General features: G+C 37.8%; 2 protein-coding genes across 5 annotated transcripts in view; both read left to right on the top strand.

The window, feature by feature from the left end:
• LOC131880170 (uncharacterized) overlaps positions 1-383 on the top strand; it is a 4,425-nt gene extending 4,042 nt beyond the window's left edge. Inside the window, exon 4 of the mRNA XM_059226706.1 lies at positions 124-383. Within this exon, the coding sequence (XP_059082689.1) occupies positions 124-315 (192 nt within the window). The 3' untranslated portion in view covers positions 316-383. The remainder of the gene's footprint in view (positions 1-123) is intronic.
• Positions 384-1,294: 911 nt separating this feature from the next.
• LOC131880171 (uncharacterized) lies at positions 1,295-8,792 on the top strand. Of its 4 annotated transcripts, XM_059226707.1 has the most exons (5): positions 1,463-1,599; positions 2,442-2,669; positions 3,744-3,903; positions 3,969-4,191; positions 8,571-8,792. In XM_059226707.1, exons 2-5 carry the CDS (start codon positions 2,549-2,551, stop codon positions 8,757-8,759), a joined length of 693 nt encoding a protein of 230 aa, XP_059082690.1. In that variant the 5' UTR covers positions 1,463-1,599; positions 2,442-2,548; the 3' UTR covers positions 8,760-8,792. The 4 variants fall into 4 exon arrangements, with proteins under 4 accessions (XP_059082692.1, XP_059082690.1, XP_059082691.1 ...); XM_059226709.1 differs by lacking the exon at positions 2,442-2,669 and having other exon boundaries at positions 1,295-1,513; XM_059226708.1 differs by lacking the exon at positions 2,442-2,669.
• Positions 8,793-14,287: the final 5,495 nt, after the last annotated feature.

Below are 14,287 nucleotides of genomic sequence, written 5' to 3' on the forward strand. Positions count from 1 at the left end.
AAACAGCATCTAAAACCCTTTTTCTGTCGAAGGTTCTTCATCTTTGGAATTTTGCATCAATGCTTGACTCTAACCAACTGTTACCTACTAAGACTACAACTTTGCATGGATGTTCCGTTTTAGGTTGCCAAGAACTTGGGTTGCCGAGGGGCCCAAGTTGTGGCCACAAATGATGCAACTATTCACATCTTTCAAAAGCTGGGGATGACGCTTTTGCAACAAGTGCCGTGGGATGAAATACAAGTCAATGGCAAGAAACCATTAATCAAAGTCAACTCTGAGGCGTTGTGCAACTTTTTCTTGAAATTTGCCTAGAGGAAGTGTCTTTCGTAAGTCTTCTCCAATGACTGATGCTGAATAAACTAAGTGCAACTTCACTACCACATTTTTCTTGAGCGGATTTCCTTACCGCTACATAAATACAAAAAGAATCAAGATTTCAAGAAGCCAAATGTCAAATCAATAAAATCAAATATTTGGTTTCAAAATGCCAAATGTGAAATCAATAAAAAAAAACAAATATTTGGTTTTAGCCATCTCTTTCTTTAAGGGAGATGGTTGTAGCGCAGTTGGTTACTGCGTGACCGAGTTGAGCTCGGATTCATGGGTTTAAGATGCTCTACTATAAAATGCCCTCGGTTGTCACTGTCAGGGTTTAGTCTTTTTGAAAGATCCAATATTGAAAGGGTTATCCTTAGTGTTCACTCGCCCTTTCATTTCGCGACAAACAGGATTTTACTTTTACGTACATTGAACGGTCCGAAACGGTTGATTCTTTTAAGTATTTTTTAAGCCATGGATATGACCGGTAGATTACTTAGACACGGCGATTTTGTTCATTGAATGATCCATTGTTAAGTCGTCTAGGAAACTTTGATTGTATTTAGTATTAATGATCCTAGGTGCCTTAAAGCGATTAATATGATCACTAGGGACAGTAAAAACTTGCATCTTGCAAATTGCACATATTTTGCAAAAAAGCATGTACCAGACTTGTTTTGGCAACATATTGCATCTCCAAATTGTGCAAACTTATCGGCGGTTTTTTTTATTTTTTTTTGGCAATTATCTATGCAATTTCGAGGAAAAACTCGCAAGATTGACGTCTTTCTGACTTTAGGCTAGTCATCTTTGTTTCAAAATAGGCTGGAGAGTGTATTCAATCCATCAATTAATCCCAAGTCGTTTTGCTCACTGAATTTTTTGAAGACACTCTTTTTTGAATGATGGAAGGCAAGCTCATTTGTGTGTCTTATCCTTTAAGAATCAAATGCATTTTAACGTCTTTCCATGGAGTATGGAGTAAATAGTCAGGAGAAAAAAATGGCAATGCACGATCTCATCTTTACCATGCAATGAAACTTAATCCTAATCCCAAAATTGTCCTGTCATTGTTACACTGACATTGCTAAACTCATTTTTTTTTATTGTCCAATATAAAAGATGTGCATGAAGTTGGCCTAGCCCATCTGTCTAGAAGGCAGCGTAAGCAAGACAAGAATCTTCTCTCCAGGTAGAGTGAGTTCAGATTTACGATTCACATTAAAGAAAGAACTAACCTTTATTTGCCTATCCAAAAGAGGAATTCGCAAATGGGATGTAAGTAAAGTTCGATTCAAAATTAACAATATTTGCGCTTGTTTTTAGCAGAAAAGTGAACATTTTTCCCGGGCGAGTTTTAGCGCAGACTTTGCTTTGCTGACGTCTGAAAATTTGATTTGACTCTTCTTGGCCCTGACCTACTTAACTTGTAACTTGAACAAAGGTAGCTTACTTCAACCAATGTCAATGCAATCTTTCTTCATCATTATGAGGGCTTTTTTACATTTCATCCAAGGAAATCTAACTTATTAGAGACTTCCTTACTGTCATCACATGTAAAATTGAAAGACAAGGAAATACTTGTCTGAGTGAGAAACTTCGGTTGGGTTAGATTGGGAGTTTGAAGCAGAATGTACTTCAGATTGCATAAAGTTTCGCATTGCTCTATCTTTTTACAAATAGTGTGCCACTTAAATCAACATGAACTTGAACTAAGACTATTTATAATTCTTGATTAACATTACAGGAGTACTCAAACGTCTTCTGAGATTAGAGAAGCCTGTCCTCCGAGGTCAAAAGTCAACAAATCTAGTCTTCGTTGCGCGTTTTGTTGACAAGTGCCTCTGAAATTATTGACTTGTTTTCGAACAATTCAAAGTACGATCTTATAAAATGCTTAGTTTCACATCCTACCCTAGGCTATTAATAGGTTTCTAAAATGATAAGACTCCTCGTTTTCCCGAAAAATGAAATAAAACAAGAAATATGGTCCTTTGTTTTCTCAATATGAGCAAATATCACCATGTGCAAATCGGGCTTTAGCAACTGGCCTTGGGCCTTTAGTATATAATGGCATATTAGTCTTGTCTTTCATTAAAGAGCTTCATATTCTCTTCGAGTTTGAGAGGTCGTGTTTGCGTTCAGAGCTCATTCCCAATTGAGGAGTGGAAAGTTGAGATTCAAGCCCCCGAAAAGCTTGCCATCCTTGTTCAAGGGCTCCGATATCATGGAGTTTCAAGCAGTTTTAAATCATTGTGAGGTCGTCAATGGGATCAAGTACACAATACCCCAAACAGAGGAGGAATACCTGCAATGCTATCATTTCTACTCCAAATATTTCTTGCCACGTAAGACGTTTTGTTGTCTAATCATTCTTAAATTGGGATATGAAGGGATGTTTCCGAGGGGATAAAAGTGTTGACTCTTGTTTTCCAGAGGCTAGCATCTTTTGTAGATAGCTCTTTGATGAAAGAGACAAAAAGTAAAGCATTGGAACATGTGTGCACGAATACTTGTCAAGGACAATTAAAGCAAATGATAATTCTTACGTAGTAATGCAATGAAAATATTATCCCTATCTTATACGACTTGATACAGTTACATACTAGTGTTGGGGCGAGTCCGGTACTAATCGGGCTCATATGAGTTACCTGATATTCCAACTTCTTAACGGAATCTTTAATTCCGGACACGAATCCAGCAAAAGAGTCGAGACGGGTAGAAAAATCGAGTCCTTTGCTGGACTCCAACCCGTCCTAAAATCCTATTCCGATTTTGTATAACTAAATTAGGCTAACACAATCACCTTTCAAGGGCTTGTATCCTTTAGCATGATCAAATGAAGACGGACAAAAGCAGTTTTCCGAAGAAATGAAATAGGATGAACATTTTTTAAATTACGAGTCTGGACATGAGCTCTCTCTAAAAGATTGAGAGTCTGGCCAATTTCTCCCAATTCGGGTAAAACACTCGAGTGCCATCGGACTCGAGTCCGGACGCGCCCCAGCGCTGTTGTATACATTTGAATGCATTATTTTAGGGACAATCAGACCAATTTTACAATGATTACCCAACCAATGAACAAAACAACGTAGGGTATGATTCGAGATCTGCACAACTTTTCTTTAAAACTTCATGGAATTTTTATTAGAAGTTTTTGAAAGCTTTGCCTACGGCAGGAGAACCAATGTTAAAAACAGGGCCTACCGAAAGTACCTTTAATGATTGATTAGGTGTTAATTGGGGGATATTTTTTCGACTTGGTGTTTTCATCTCAATTTAATTTTGTCGAGCCAATCCGAAATCTTTCAACACAAAGACACTCGATCATGAAGTATCGTTCTATACCCTGATTGAAAGAACCACGCATTGCGTTTGACAAAATGCATGATATGGAATTTAAAAAAATGGTTTATTTTTAGGTGAACCGATGAATGTGGCTCTCGGTGGTCAAGGTTATTTTCACAACTCCGAAATCAAAAAGCGTTTCATGCGGTTAGTTAGTCAAAATGCAAGTGTCATGGCAACAGATGTGGCAACCGGTCAACTTGTGGGAACCAGAATCGCCGGAGTTAAAGAGAAGTAATGATCACATCATCTTTACTTGGCTTGGCTTTATCTGATGACCCCAATCGTTTTCTCTTTAGGGAGAACAATGGCTTGACTGAGCCGTCCTTGAAGATGCTTCAGTCCAAGAATTCTGAGAAACTGGCCATCATCTTGTTTACATTTGCCAAGTACATAAAGGATTGGGATCACTTCCATGACTTCCAGAACTTGGATCGAGTCTATTATATGTACAGCCTGACCACTCATCCAAATTGGGGAGGACGGGGACTCGCTCAACAACTCCTGGCGCAATCTCTCAAGGTTCGTTTTGGTCAACCATTACAAGAACTAAGAGCGTTTAAATGTAAATGGGCTGGCTAGAAAGGAGATTTGTATCTTTTTACCCAATCAACTAAAAGAACTTTTCTACACTAAGAAGTTGTTTGACAATTTGCCCGAGGTTTGTCAAAGGGTTGTTCACTGGATCCCAAGATCCTGAGACGGGATGAGCTTGCAAGGGATAGATTTATCTAGTCCTAAGTTTTAGTTCCGAGTGCACTTTTTAACTCTTGATCTAAACCTCAAAAGGCTAAACAGGTTCTAGGATATGTCTCTGACCGATTAAAGTGAGTGTTTTGCCCACCTAACTCCCCGACGTTCATCATTGTTTTTTTGCCGAAATAGATTTGAGCATATTTTCTCATTAAAAAAGAACAATGTATATTTTAACTTCATATAAAAAGGTTGCTAACTATAGATGACCAAATTGTTTGGGATAATTTTGCTTTAATGTTTAAAGAACACCAGATCCCTATCGAGCAGCAACATGGCAACACATGCCCTTGCTGCAGTAACACCTTCAAAATCTTTAGAAAATATCTGCGTGAGAATTCTCAAGGCCCTATTTATTGCCCTTATCCAAAAAATCTACAGGAGTTTTCCAAATATTTTGGAACAAAGACTGTGTCGCAACTTTAAAATCTGGGACAGATTTTTGACCCCGTTTGTGACTGACTAAGGAGACTTGGTGACTCCAAAACTCCATTGCATCATGTAACAGGCTTCAGTGGACTCGAGATCAAATGCGAAATCGGGTCCAAAGATCAAAGTCTCTACCAGGAAGTAAATTTAAAAATAAATTAAGTTCGATTTCTACGAGTTTGCCTTTGTCGTTTATGTGCTTCAGATCCTCTTGAATGACACGTTTTACTGCTTTCAAAAGGGTACGTTAGCCATAGAAAAAAACGCAATTGAATGAAGGAGATCGGCCAAAAGCTCGAAATGAATAATGATGCAAGAAGCAAAGAAAAAATGGAATGAGTATTGAATAGAGGTGCATGCAGATTTTAGGTAAATAAAACAACCCTTATAGGCCCAAAAGGCACTCCCTGATAAATGAGCTCTTAGTTCACTATAAACGTCAGCGCAGGCTTAGCGAAAACGCATTTTTTACGACAAAGATGTCGAACCCCTCCCCCCCTCTTTTAAGAGTAAATGATTCTAGTAGCTGTTTTGAAATGAAATATGTCGATTTGTTTAACATTGCTCACTTTCGTAAAGGAGTTTTCGAATTTTGGTGAGTTATTTACTTTGCAGTAATCTCTGTCAGCAAACAGATCTTACTGCATGAAAGTGTGTACTATGAGCGTCAAATTTCCGACCTGGTTTCCATAGGTGTGCGTTAAGAAATGATCTTGCGGTTATTTGAATATTGTCTTCCAAGTACGAAAAGAGAGGTTCACCCTGTCAGTCCCTTGATTGTGTTTACTAGCCCTCAGCACATTCAATGAGAAAGCTGGGCCCTGGTTTATTTTTTTATTTTATTATTTTTCTCTGTGCTTGAACCTCAAGATTCAAAGCCCAATTCATCAAAGCCGAAAAGTGATTCTTGAATCGAGAAAACATCGCATTTTTTGCTTTATCTTTTTTTCTTATTTACAATGTCTCGATCCAAGCTGAATTTCTTCCAGGAGTAAATTTTGTCTAATACCAGGATTTCTCAAGGCAAGAAGGCCTGGTTGCTTTAGTGGGTCAGTCAAAGGCTATTCAAACACAGGAACTTGGCGTCGGCGAGATGTTTTTAGTGCAGAGCTAGCCATAATTGATTTCAATTTACATGTACAACACTATGATATATAGAGTACGCACTGACAATCCCAATTTCACGCATTGGGACGAACGTATTTTTTTAACAAGTTATCATGTTCTGTAGGCTCGTTCTTGTCAGCTCTCATTTTTTCAGGAAATGAATTGGACCTTTCATATCATCATGTTCTTGAGATAGGATCGATCATAACTCAAAAGCAGGCGAGCTCTAGAGTAAAACCGGTCAAAAAGGTCAGACCGGCTAAGTTCAAGTTCAAAGATGAACATTGGCCGTTGATTAAAGAAAGATTAGAAGAACTGGACCTGGTTTCAATTCTGGAACAGGAATCGTCCATTGTGCAGCCATTGATTATTCAGTTTCAATTTTTGAGGAGTTTGCTCCAGTCTAGCAATCTCTGAATGTGTTCCAAAACAAAAGGTGGGACACAGATAAAAATTCCAAAATATAGGAAGACTTTGCTCAAAAAGAGTTGCAAACTATTGAAAAGGCTGAAGAGCAATTCGAATCCAGTAATTGTGACTGATCAAAGACGGCTCTACCCTAGGTTGCTTTACAAAAAAGTTGGAAAATTAAGGAGAGGTACAGATTGTGAACAAAATTCGCAAGGCTGTCTTAACAAAAACATTAACTTCCTAAAAAAGTAAGCAATTTCTTGCCTTTGACAAAAAGTTTTGCGATAGTTGGAAAGTGTCTCCAACTAAACCAATTATATTTTTGCAAACAAAATCCAAGTAGATTGGATTAAGCCAAGAGGTCAGGAGAATAAGTCACAAAAAGTAACTTTGACATTATTTGAAGTCCATTTATTGAATTTCAATTATTTCAATAAAACATTGAGAGAAATTTCATTCTGGGTCAAATCTTTTCAATTATTTAGGGGTTTAGGGGCTCCAATTAGTAAAGCAAGTTAACAGAATGTCAAAAACACGTTAAAAATGTTTTCGCGAGAACATTAATGGATTGAGAACTCTTGTATTGGGAGAGACTACAAAATTTGGGACTGTAGGGCATTCATAGGAAGTACGATAGGTACTTGACGCTGTACGTCCTCAATAGCATTCATGAGCTTTGTCCCAAGCCAGGATTTTGGGGTCAATTCTGGTGACCGTAGAGACTTAATGTGCTTCAAGCCCTCGAGAATCCAGGCTAGTTCGGACAATGAAGTCCACTTCTCTTCTTGTTCGGCTCCTTCATTGTTTAATATGCTTCCCTCTAATATTCGTAGGGAATACGTAGGCCTTGTTGATCCGGTTGCATCTTTCAAGTCAGACTTGGACAAATCAAATGACATTCCAGATCAACACAACCAAGGACCAACTCGGTCTGCCAACTCATATTCGATCACAGATCAAATGTCGTATAAAATTCAATTGTTACAATTACACACGAACAACTGGAATATGGACGGGGACGCTTGGTTTGGGAATTAGCTTTTGCGATTGAAGTTAACGCGTTATGTTCTTCTTCAAATGAGAATGATTCCAGGCTACAACAATTACTCATTTCAATTTTCAGCTCGATCGAGCGACTGGATCAAAAGTTATGCCGTCTCAAAAGGCACTACAAAGCTCTTCAATGAATGAACGAACTAGCCCTCTTATGGTAATTGATTACCAGAAGAGGGCTAAGTCATTCATTCTGTGCTCTGTTATGTACTGCATCTTGAGAGGGCATAACTTTGGACCCAGTCGTTTGATTGAGCTGACATTTGAAATACGTAATCGCAGGGTTCTGGGGCCAGCCTTATTTGAAGAAGGATTTAATTCGTTGACTCGAATTGGAGTTGCTAATTTTCAACCTTACCATCCCCGTCCATATTCCAGTGGTTCATGAATTGCACCAACTTTTACCTTTCATTTTGATAGTATCGGGGATTGCATCCCTGTCGCAGTGTCTAAAGCCGTATAAACCAAAATCCAAACTTGACTTTGAAATAACAAATTCAATTTACGCCGTTCAATTTAGTTTTGCGCCGTTTCTCTGAACTTTTTACGCTTTGAGCAATTGTTTGAGATCGGAAGTAAAGGTTTTAAGCCCCGCCAAAAGGTGAAAAAATGCGAACCAGACATTATTCTTCAGAACTGCCTTCAAAAATATATAAGTTGTGCATGGAAGCATTTTGGCAAACCAAAATCAAATACCAAAATAAATTATTTGTAGTCGATCTAGAGGCACTACTTATCAGGCCAATACATTTAAATACTCTGACGTAGGTTATAGGCTTCTTCTGCGCCAGACGGATAATTGCTTACATTCGGTTTCTCTTGTAACAAAGAAATGTTACAAAAATGCCATGAGCGGTTTAAATTATGCTCTTTCCTGTTTTCGTTCGGACTAACTGACACCAATTACTTTGAGATAAAGACTCCTATGTAGGTAATTACATCCATGGATTTCTAGAAGACCCCTTATTAGATGTTCATGTTACATCCAACAAGTTTTGTCCTTAAGGGTTTTTGGGGTAGTGCTTCAAGAGGAAGGATAATAGGATCAAACATATATCTATTTGAAAGGGGCTAAAATTTTGTATCCTGTGTTTGGAAACATAGTGTTGTCATATAGTTGACAAATATTTTCCATTGTGCTTTTCTAGGTTGCCAAGAAAGTGGTTGCGATGGAGCTCAGGTTGTGGCCACAAATGATGCGTCAATCCACATTTTTTCGCAAAATGGGCATGACTGTGCTAAGTGAAGTGCCTTGGAGTGAAATCGAAAGTGGATGGCAAAAGGCCATTTGTCAATGTGAAATCAAAAGCTCTAATCAATTTCTTTCTCAAATTTGATGACAAATATAATTCATAAATCCAAAAACAACACCATACAACGACAAATTTTCAACTTTGGTCATTGGGTTTTGTCGGTTTTACATTGCAATTTTAGTAACAGGGATGTATTGAGCTTCTCATGCTCTGCATTTTCATTGCAGAAAAAACGGTTGTATAAAACGAAGGCGGTGCAAGTTTAGATATAGACTAATAACCTTGATAACCTTGATGGGAACTAAATTGAAGCAAAAAATTCAGGTTTAGATGTTGGCAACGTTTTTTTTGAATAACTGGATATCTTGGTCAGTTCTTTCTTCTTTTCCAACCAGGAAAAGCCAGGTTGCAAGGAGTTGTCGGTGAGAGGTGGAAAATTTGGATATTACAACATTTTTTTTATTTTTTGATCAGGCCTAATGCACACCTCTGCTTCAAACTCCAATACCAGAAGTGACCATTTTAATTCCATTCCCAGTAGCGTATTGAAGTCCAAAAAAGGTTGCGAAGACCCCATGGTGGGCATTGTTAACAAATAGTCAAGTTTTTTCAAACTTTAATTGGTTGCTAAGCAATCAAAACTCTTTTATTTCCTATTTTGTCCAAAACTAACACGTTCAGTGGCTAATTGTAGATTCGTTCAAACGATATGGCTTGCTACAATATGGCATGCCAAAATGAGAAATGGCATAATAAGAATAGTGAACTTGATTATAGTTTAGCTAATCAAAAATGTATGACAGCTTTACTGTTCCGATAATCCATAATTAACGCTCACTCATCCATTAATTTTTAACAAGAACGTACAAACAAATTGTTAAGCAACAATTTATGATTCGATACCCGTTTTTTTGAAGCCTTAGAAAAAGCTTATTCTAAATGGAGCCATTTGAGGTTTACTTTGGACCTATATTTTACTCGTCCAAGAAGCATTTGCAAACAATGCATACAAGGATATAACCCTCTATGAAAATATAAGTCAAGTAAAAAGTGTTGATGTTGGTATATGAATGCGAGTATTCTTGTTGCTTTTGAATTTCAACGTTCTGTTTTGCCAAACTGATACCTTGACGAAGTCAATCCCGAATGGTGTCATCCATCCTTCGTTGACACATCCTTGAACTAGGTCACTAAGGCAACTGAATGTACTGAAACAATTAGTATTGGAAGCCCAACAGATCTATGTAATTTTGACAAAGAGATAATCAAGTTGTTCAAGAAAAAAGGTGGTCATTTGTTACACTTTCATATGTTCTTTTTTTGAAAAGGGGCAAAAAGCAATGAGTACAAAATATACAAAAAGTTGGAAAAGTGAAAAAAATCATTAGCAGGTTCAGATCAGCCCTTAACAAATGTAAATATATGTGGATTTAACTATATTTTGCCCAAAGCTCATATTTCTATAGAGTGCAAAACAAGTACATCATTGTCACCATTGTTACTTAAATCGTATGTTCGTATAGTTGTAAAGATGCCCAATTTATTACAGCAACCAATGACGATGCAGTAAATGAGTATCACAAAGGCTGTGGGTCTTATATGACAGTTGGCTCATTGTTTGTCACCATTGTCCCGGTCTAGTTTTGAAAAGAATTGGCCCAGGGTTTCTCGTGATGGATGGGGTCTTGAATGATATTGATTAATAAATCGATAAGCCCCCTAACCATATGACAGAGATTCGGTTTTGAAGTAATGGTTCCTAACTTTTGAAGCGGTAGCACAGAATTGAAGAGTATTCCTTCGAATGGTTTCCCAAGGTCCCGTGCCCAATTCTCATCAAAGCGCAAAAATGGACTTGTGCCCAAAGACGATGAGGTTGCCAACTCATATATCTGAATATTGTCAAGCCACCACTTTCATGGGCTAATTTATTTGTCCGAGGAACTGAGGCCCAAGTTTGAAAGGATTATCCTTGCTTCTGAGAATAAGTTTTTGCTTTTGAGTACTATCAATAGCGTTTGCATTTTTTTCTTAGAGGCTTACTAGAAAACCTAGTAACTATACGAATGAAGGCTAACGGGTAAAACTTCAGGGTGCTGACTATTTCCGATAAATAATCCTAACCAAGCGTTCAGGGCGTTTCAATAACGTTGGCCCCCGTGTACTAATGAATATCAACAATTTTAATTAAGAAGTTGATTTTATGGTGCAGAAATCTTGTGGGCGCTGACCGTGGTTAACGAGCTTGATTTTGGTCGGGATTTTTCATCGCTCCAATTGTTCAGAAGTTTTCTGATAGGCCCAACTTTATACCACGGTGGCCAATACCATATCTCCATTTTGCAACTTGGAATTTTCCTGCCAATTCCATTTGTTTCCGCAAGTATCCGTATTGAAGCAAACGATTGAAAGAAGTCCTGAGGAATGAACCGTGAGCGAAGAGGTGGATACGAAATAACAATTTAAAGTTTCTCTTCTTCTTCTCCAAAATCAGTCCAAAATTGCCAGATGGCCAAATGGACAAATACTTCGCTGTGATCAGTTCTCTCCGAAAGTTTGAAGAATACTTGTTCCTTCGCCGGAATGGATTCGAATTTGAGGATGTTTGAGCTGATATGATCTTGTGGATCATATCATCAAATACATTCCGCAGTTTATTAAGAATCGGTACTCAGAATGTTACTTTTTTTGTCGATTTGGGTATCAAAGATTCTAATTTCTCGATCTTTTATTTTTTAAATCCTTCAGTCCATCTATTTCCGTCAGTCCTTGTTCCAAAATTGGCAAATGCAAGGTATAGGCAACACTTTGCTCAGATTGGTTTGATGCGGAAACCCGATTTAGGTTATTGTTGCTCATTCAATACAGTCCGACAAGCCGAGCAATTCGAGTAAGACATTCTCAGTGAATCTTCCCCTCAATCCCTAATTCATTGTTGTTATCTTTCTGGCACGAAAGCCTTCCAGGATGATGAGGGCTTTTTCCTCCACAATTACTATGGGGAAGACTAATTTTGAATTGATTGATTAACACCTTGGGAAAATATGTATGACGACGATGAAACATTTATGCAAACGATGAAGACCAACCAAAAGGAAAAGGAGATCAACACCGGAGGTTCAAACCCAAAGTGACCACCCTTCAGACGAACCAATAGTGCTGGACATCTCTCGTTTAATCGTTTCTATAGTGGGATCCCTGAAGCGCTCGACCTGACGATTACACAATCGCTGCTTTTCGACGGGTTTAAGGTGATGGGACCTAAAATTTTTGATTTACCTATGCAACTTTCAGGGTGACGCTCGTCTAAGCATTTATTGGCAAAGCAATGAACCGCAATGAGCAACTTCCTCTTTCTTACTTATATTTATTTTGGAGAGTTTTGAAATTTTTATCGTGCCATTAATTGGATTGATGTCAGTATGCTTATTCTTTTTTTAGTGTTTTCCTCCTTTTTCAGTTTGTGCCCAAGCCGCCCAGCAGTAACGAGGTTATTTTAAATTATTATTTTTTTTCTTTCCCTTCAGCACTTTACTCTTTTTACACAGTGTGTTTTCGAGTGGCTAAACAATAAGTGCACTAAGGGTCAATTTCTCGTGAACCGTAGAGGCTTAACCGTGCGTTTTGAAGAGCACCTTCAAGCCCTCGAGAATCCAAGGTAGTTTAAACAATGAAGGTCCATCTCTCTTCTTTTCTTTCTCGGGCTTCCTTCATTGTTTTTCCATTTGCTTCCTTATAGAAGCAATTGGTAAAGAATACATAGACCTTTTAAGGATTTCCTCTTAAAATGAAGTAAATACTAAAAGTTTAACATCTTGCTCAATTCCCTACGTTTAAGATGATATTTATTTTTCACTTAAAATTTGTTTTTCCATACGCAAGTTTCCTAATAGTGTTTGCCTTGATAAGGTTTTTTCATGTGTTTGATGTCAGATAATGAGGAAAAAAACTTTATTTTAGCAAAAAAAAGAATGAACCTTAAAATGATGGATGCATAATTTAATGAAAAAATATCTTTGAATAATTGAAGCACCGCCAAACCGTGCAAAGTTTCATGACTTTCAACTAAAAAATTGACCAGCTACCAAACGCCCGATTGTTCGTTGGCTTGCAAACTTCTTAACATTCAAAATGCATTAATGCCCTCAGTTCACTTTAAATTAATGATATTGTTTAATTTTTACAATGCTGTATCTATAAAGATAGTTTGATAAAGATTTTCAAAGTACATAACAGGGATATTTCGTGAAATCAAAAAACATGAGTGAAATTATTTGGTCAGTTTTTCTGGCAAAGGTAAGTGACTACTTAATGTACGAATATTCACAAATTTAGCATTTATCATATTATTCATTCAATTTGGTGGTTAAACAGTATTTAGGTAAAATGTTCATTGACTTGGGTTTTGCAACGTTTAATGGCTTGGTCTATCACTTTTGGGCAATGGTACTACTGCTATATCATAATGCCCAGAAAAAGGTAGAGGTTGATTATCGAAGCAATCCGAACATTTAAACTTTTTCCTTCATTGTATGAAGATTCCTCTACCGATTTACTTTAACATGTGCAAGCGTTTTTCGTTAAAAAAAACCCTAATCTAATACAGCCCTTACTTTATCTTGTGACTCCAAGCACAAAAGGTGAGTAAAAGTCTATTTGGCTTGTGCTCATGTATCGTAAACAGCTAACTGAATTCATCGTTTCGGGTTTAAAATTCTTGATAAAAAATTGCGCATTCCTAAAAAATCATCAGAAAGCGTCATCAACGAATATTTCCCAGATAGGTTCAAAATTCATAGTTCCTTATGATTTTCCGGAAAGTTGAAGGCCGTGGATTAGCTGTGGCTACAAACCAAATAGCCTTTCATTTCGGTTCGGCCTCGTTAATTACACAGAAGGTGAGTCAAGGAAAGGCCTGCAACCTTCATTTCAACACTCAAAGGTGACCCGTGTCATTTTAGCACTGAAACGTCAAGCATGGAACCGAGAACAGACGCAAATTGCTTCCTAGCGACGAAGAAATTAGAAACGATCTACTATATTTGCGATGGTGTCCAATTCAAATACTTGTCGATACTACAAACCCAGAAATCGTGCTTATTGGAGTGTCAAGCTCATCTTTATCTTAAAAGAGTGCCAATTGCATTCCACACTATTTCCAGCTTTTCAAGCCTTGGGTAAAATACGAACTTGTAATCACACTGTCTGGATTGTCTTATAAATCACCAGCACCTGCTAAACGCCTTGAACCCGATGATGAAGAACATAGCCCCAACGTTATGGAAGGGGCTAAATGCAATTGTCCCTCAAAACAATGTGACGAGACCGTGTACATGACGGAGTTTTCTCAAGTTCCAAAGTCGTCGTCCGTCTCGAGTAAAGAGGCTGGATTTGGCATACATCGGACGTCTACGTCTATTTTTAAGCAGTTTGGTGTGATTTGAATCTCGAGATCAACTATTCTCGTTTTGGCAAGATCTCATTGGTGGTGAAACCGGCGTCAAGAGAATGATATTGGTGGATTTGAGATTTTTTTGGGTGATCTATTTTCAGGAGCTTTGGGAGGTATCATGGATTGTTCGTTGGATTTCAAGCGTTTGAGTGGAGTGGGT

Source organism: Tigriopus californicus, chromosome 5 (assembly GCF_007210705.1).
Source record: "Tigriopus californicus strain San Diego chromosome 5, Tcal_SD_v2.1, whole genome shotgun sequence".
Lineage (NCBI taxonomy): Eukaryota > Metazoa > Arthropoda > Copepoda > Harpacticoida > Harpacticidae > Tigriopus > Tigriopus californicus.

Bases quoted from the DNA above. Each gene is read 5' to 3' on its own strand.
- LOC131880171 (XM_059226707.1), top strand. From the start codon at position 2,549: ATGGAGTTTCAAGCAGTTTTAAATCATTGTGAGGTCGTCAATGGGATC. The intron at 2,670-3,743 runs GTAAGACGTTTT...GTTTATTTTTAG, and splicing joins CTCCAAATATTTCTTGCCAC to GTGAACCGATGAATGTGGCT. The intron at 3,904-3,968 runs GTAATGATCACA...TTTTCTCTTTAG, and splicing joins ATCGCCGGAGTTAAAGAGAA to GGAGAACAATGGCTTGACTG.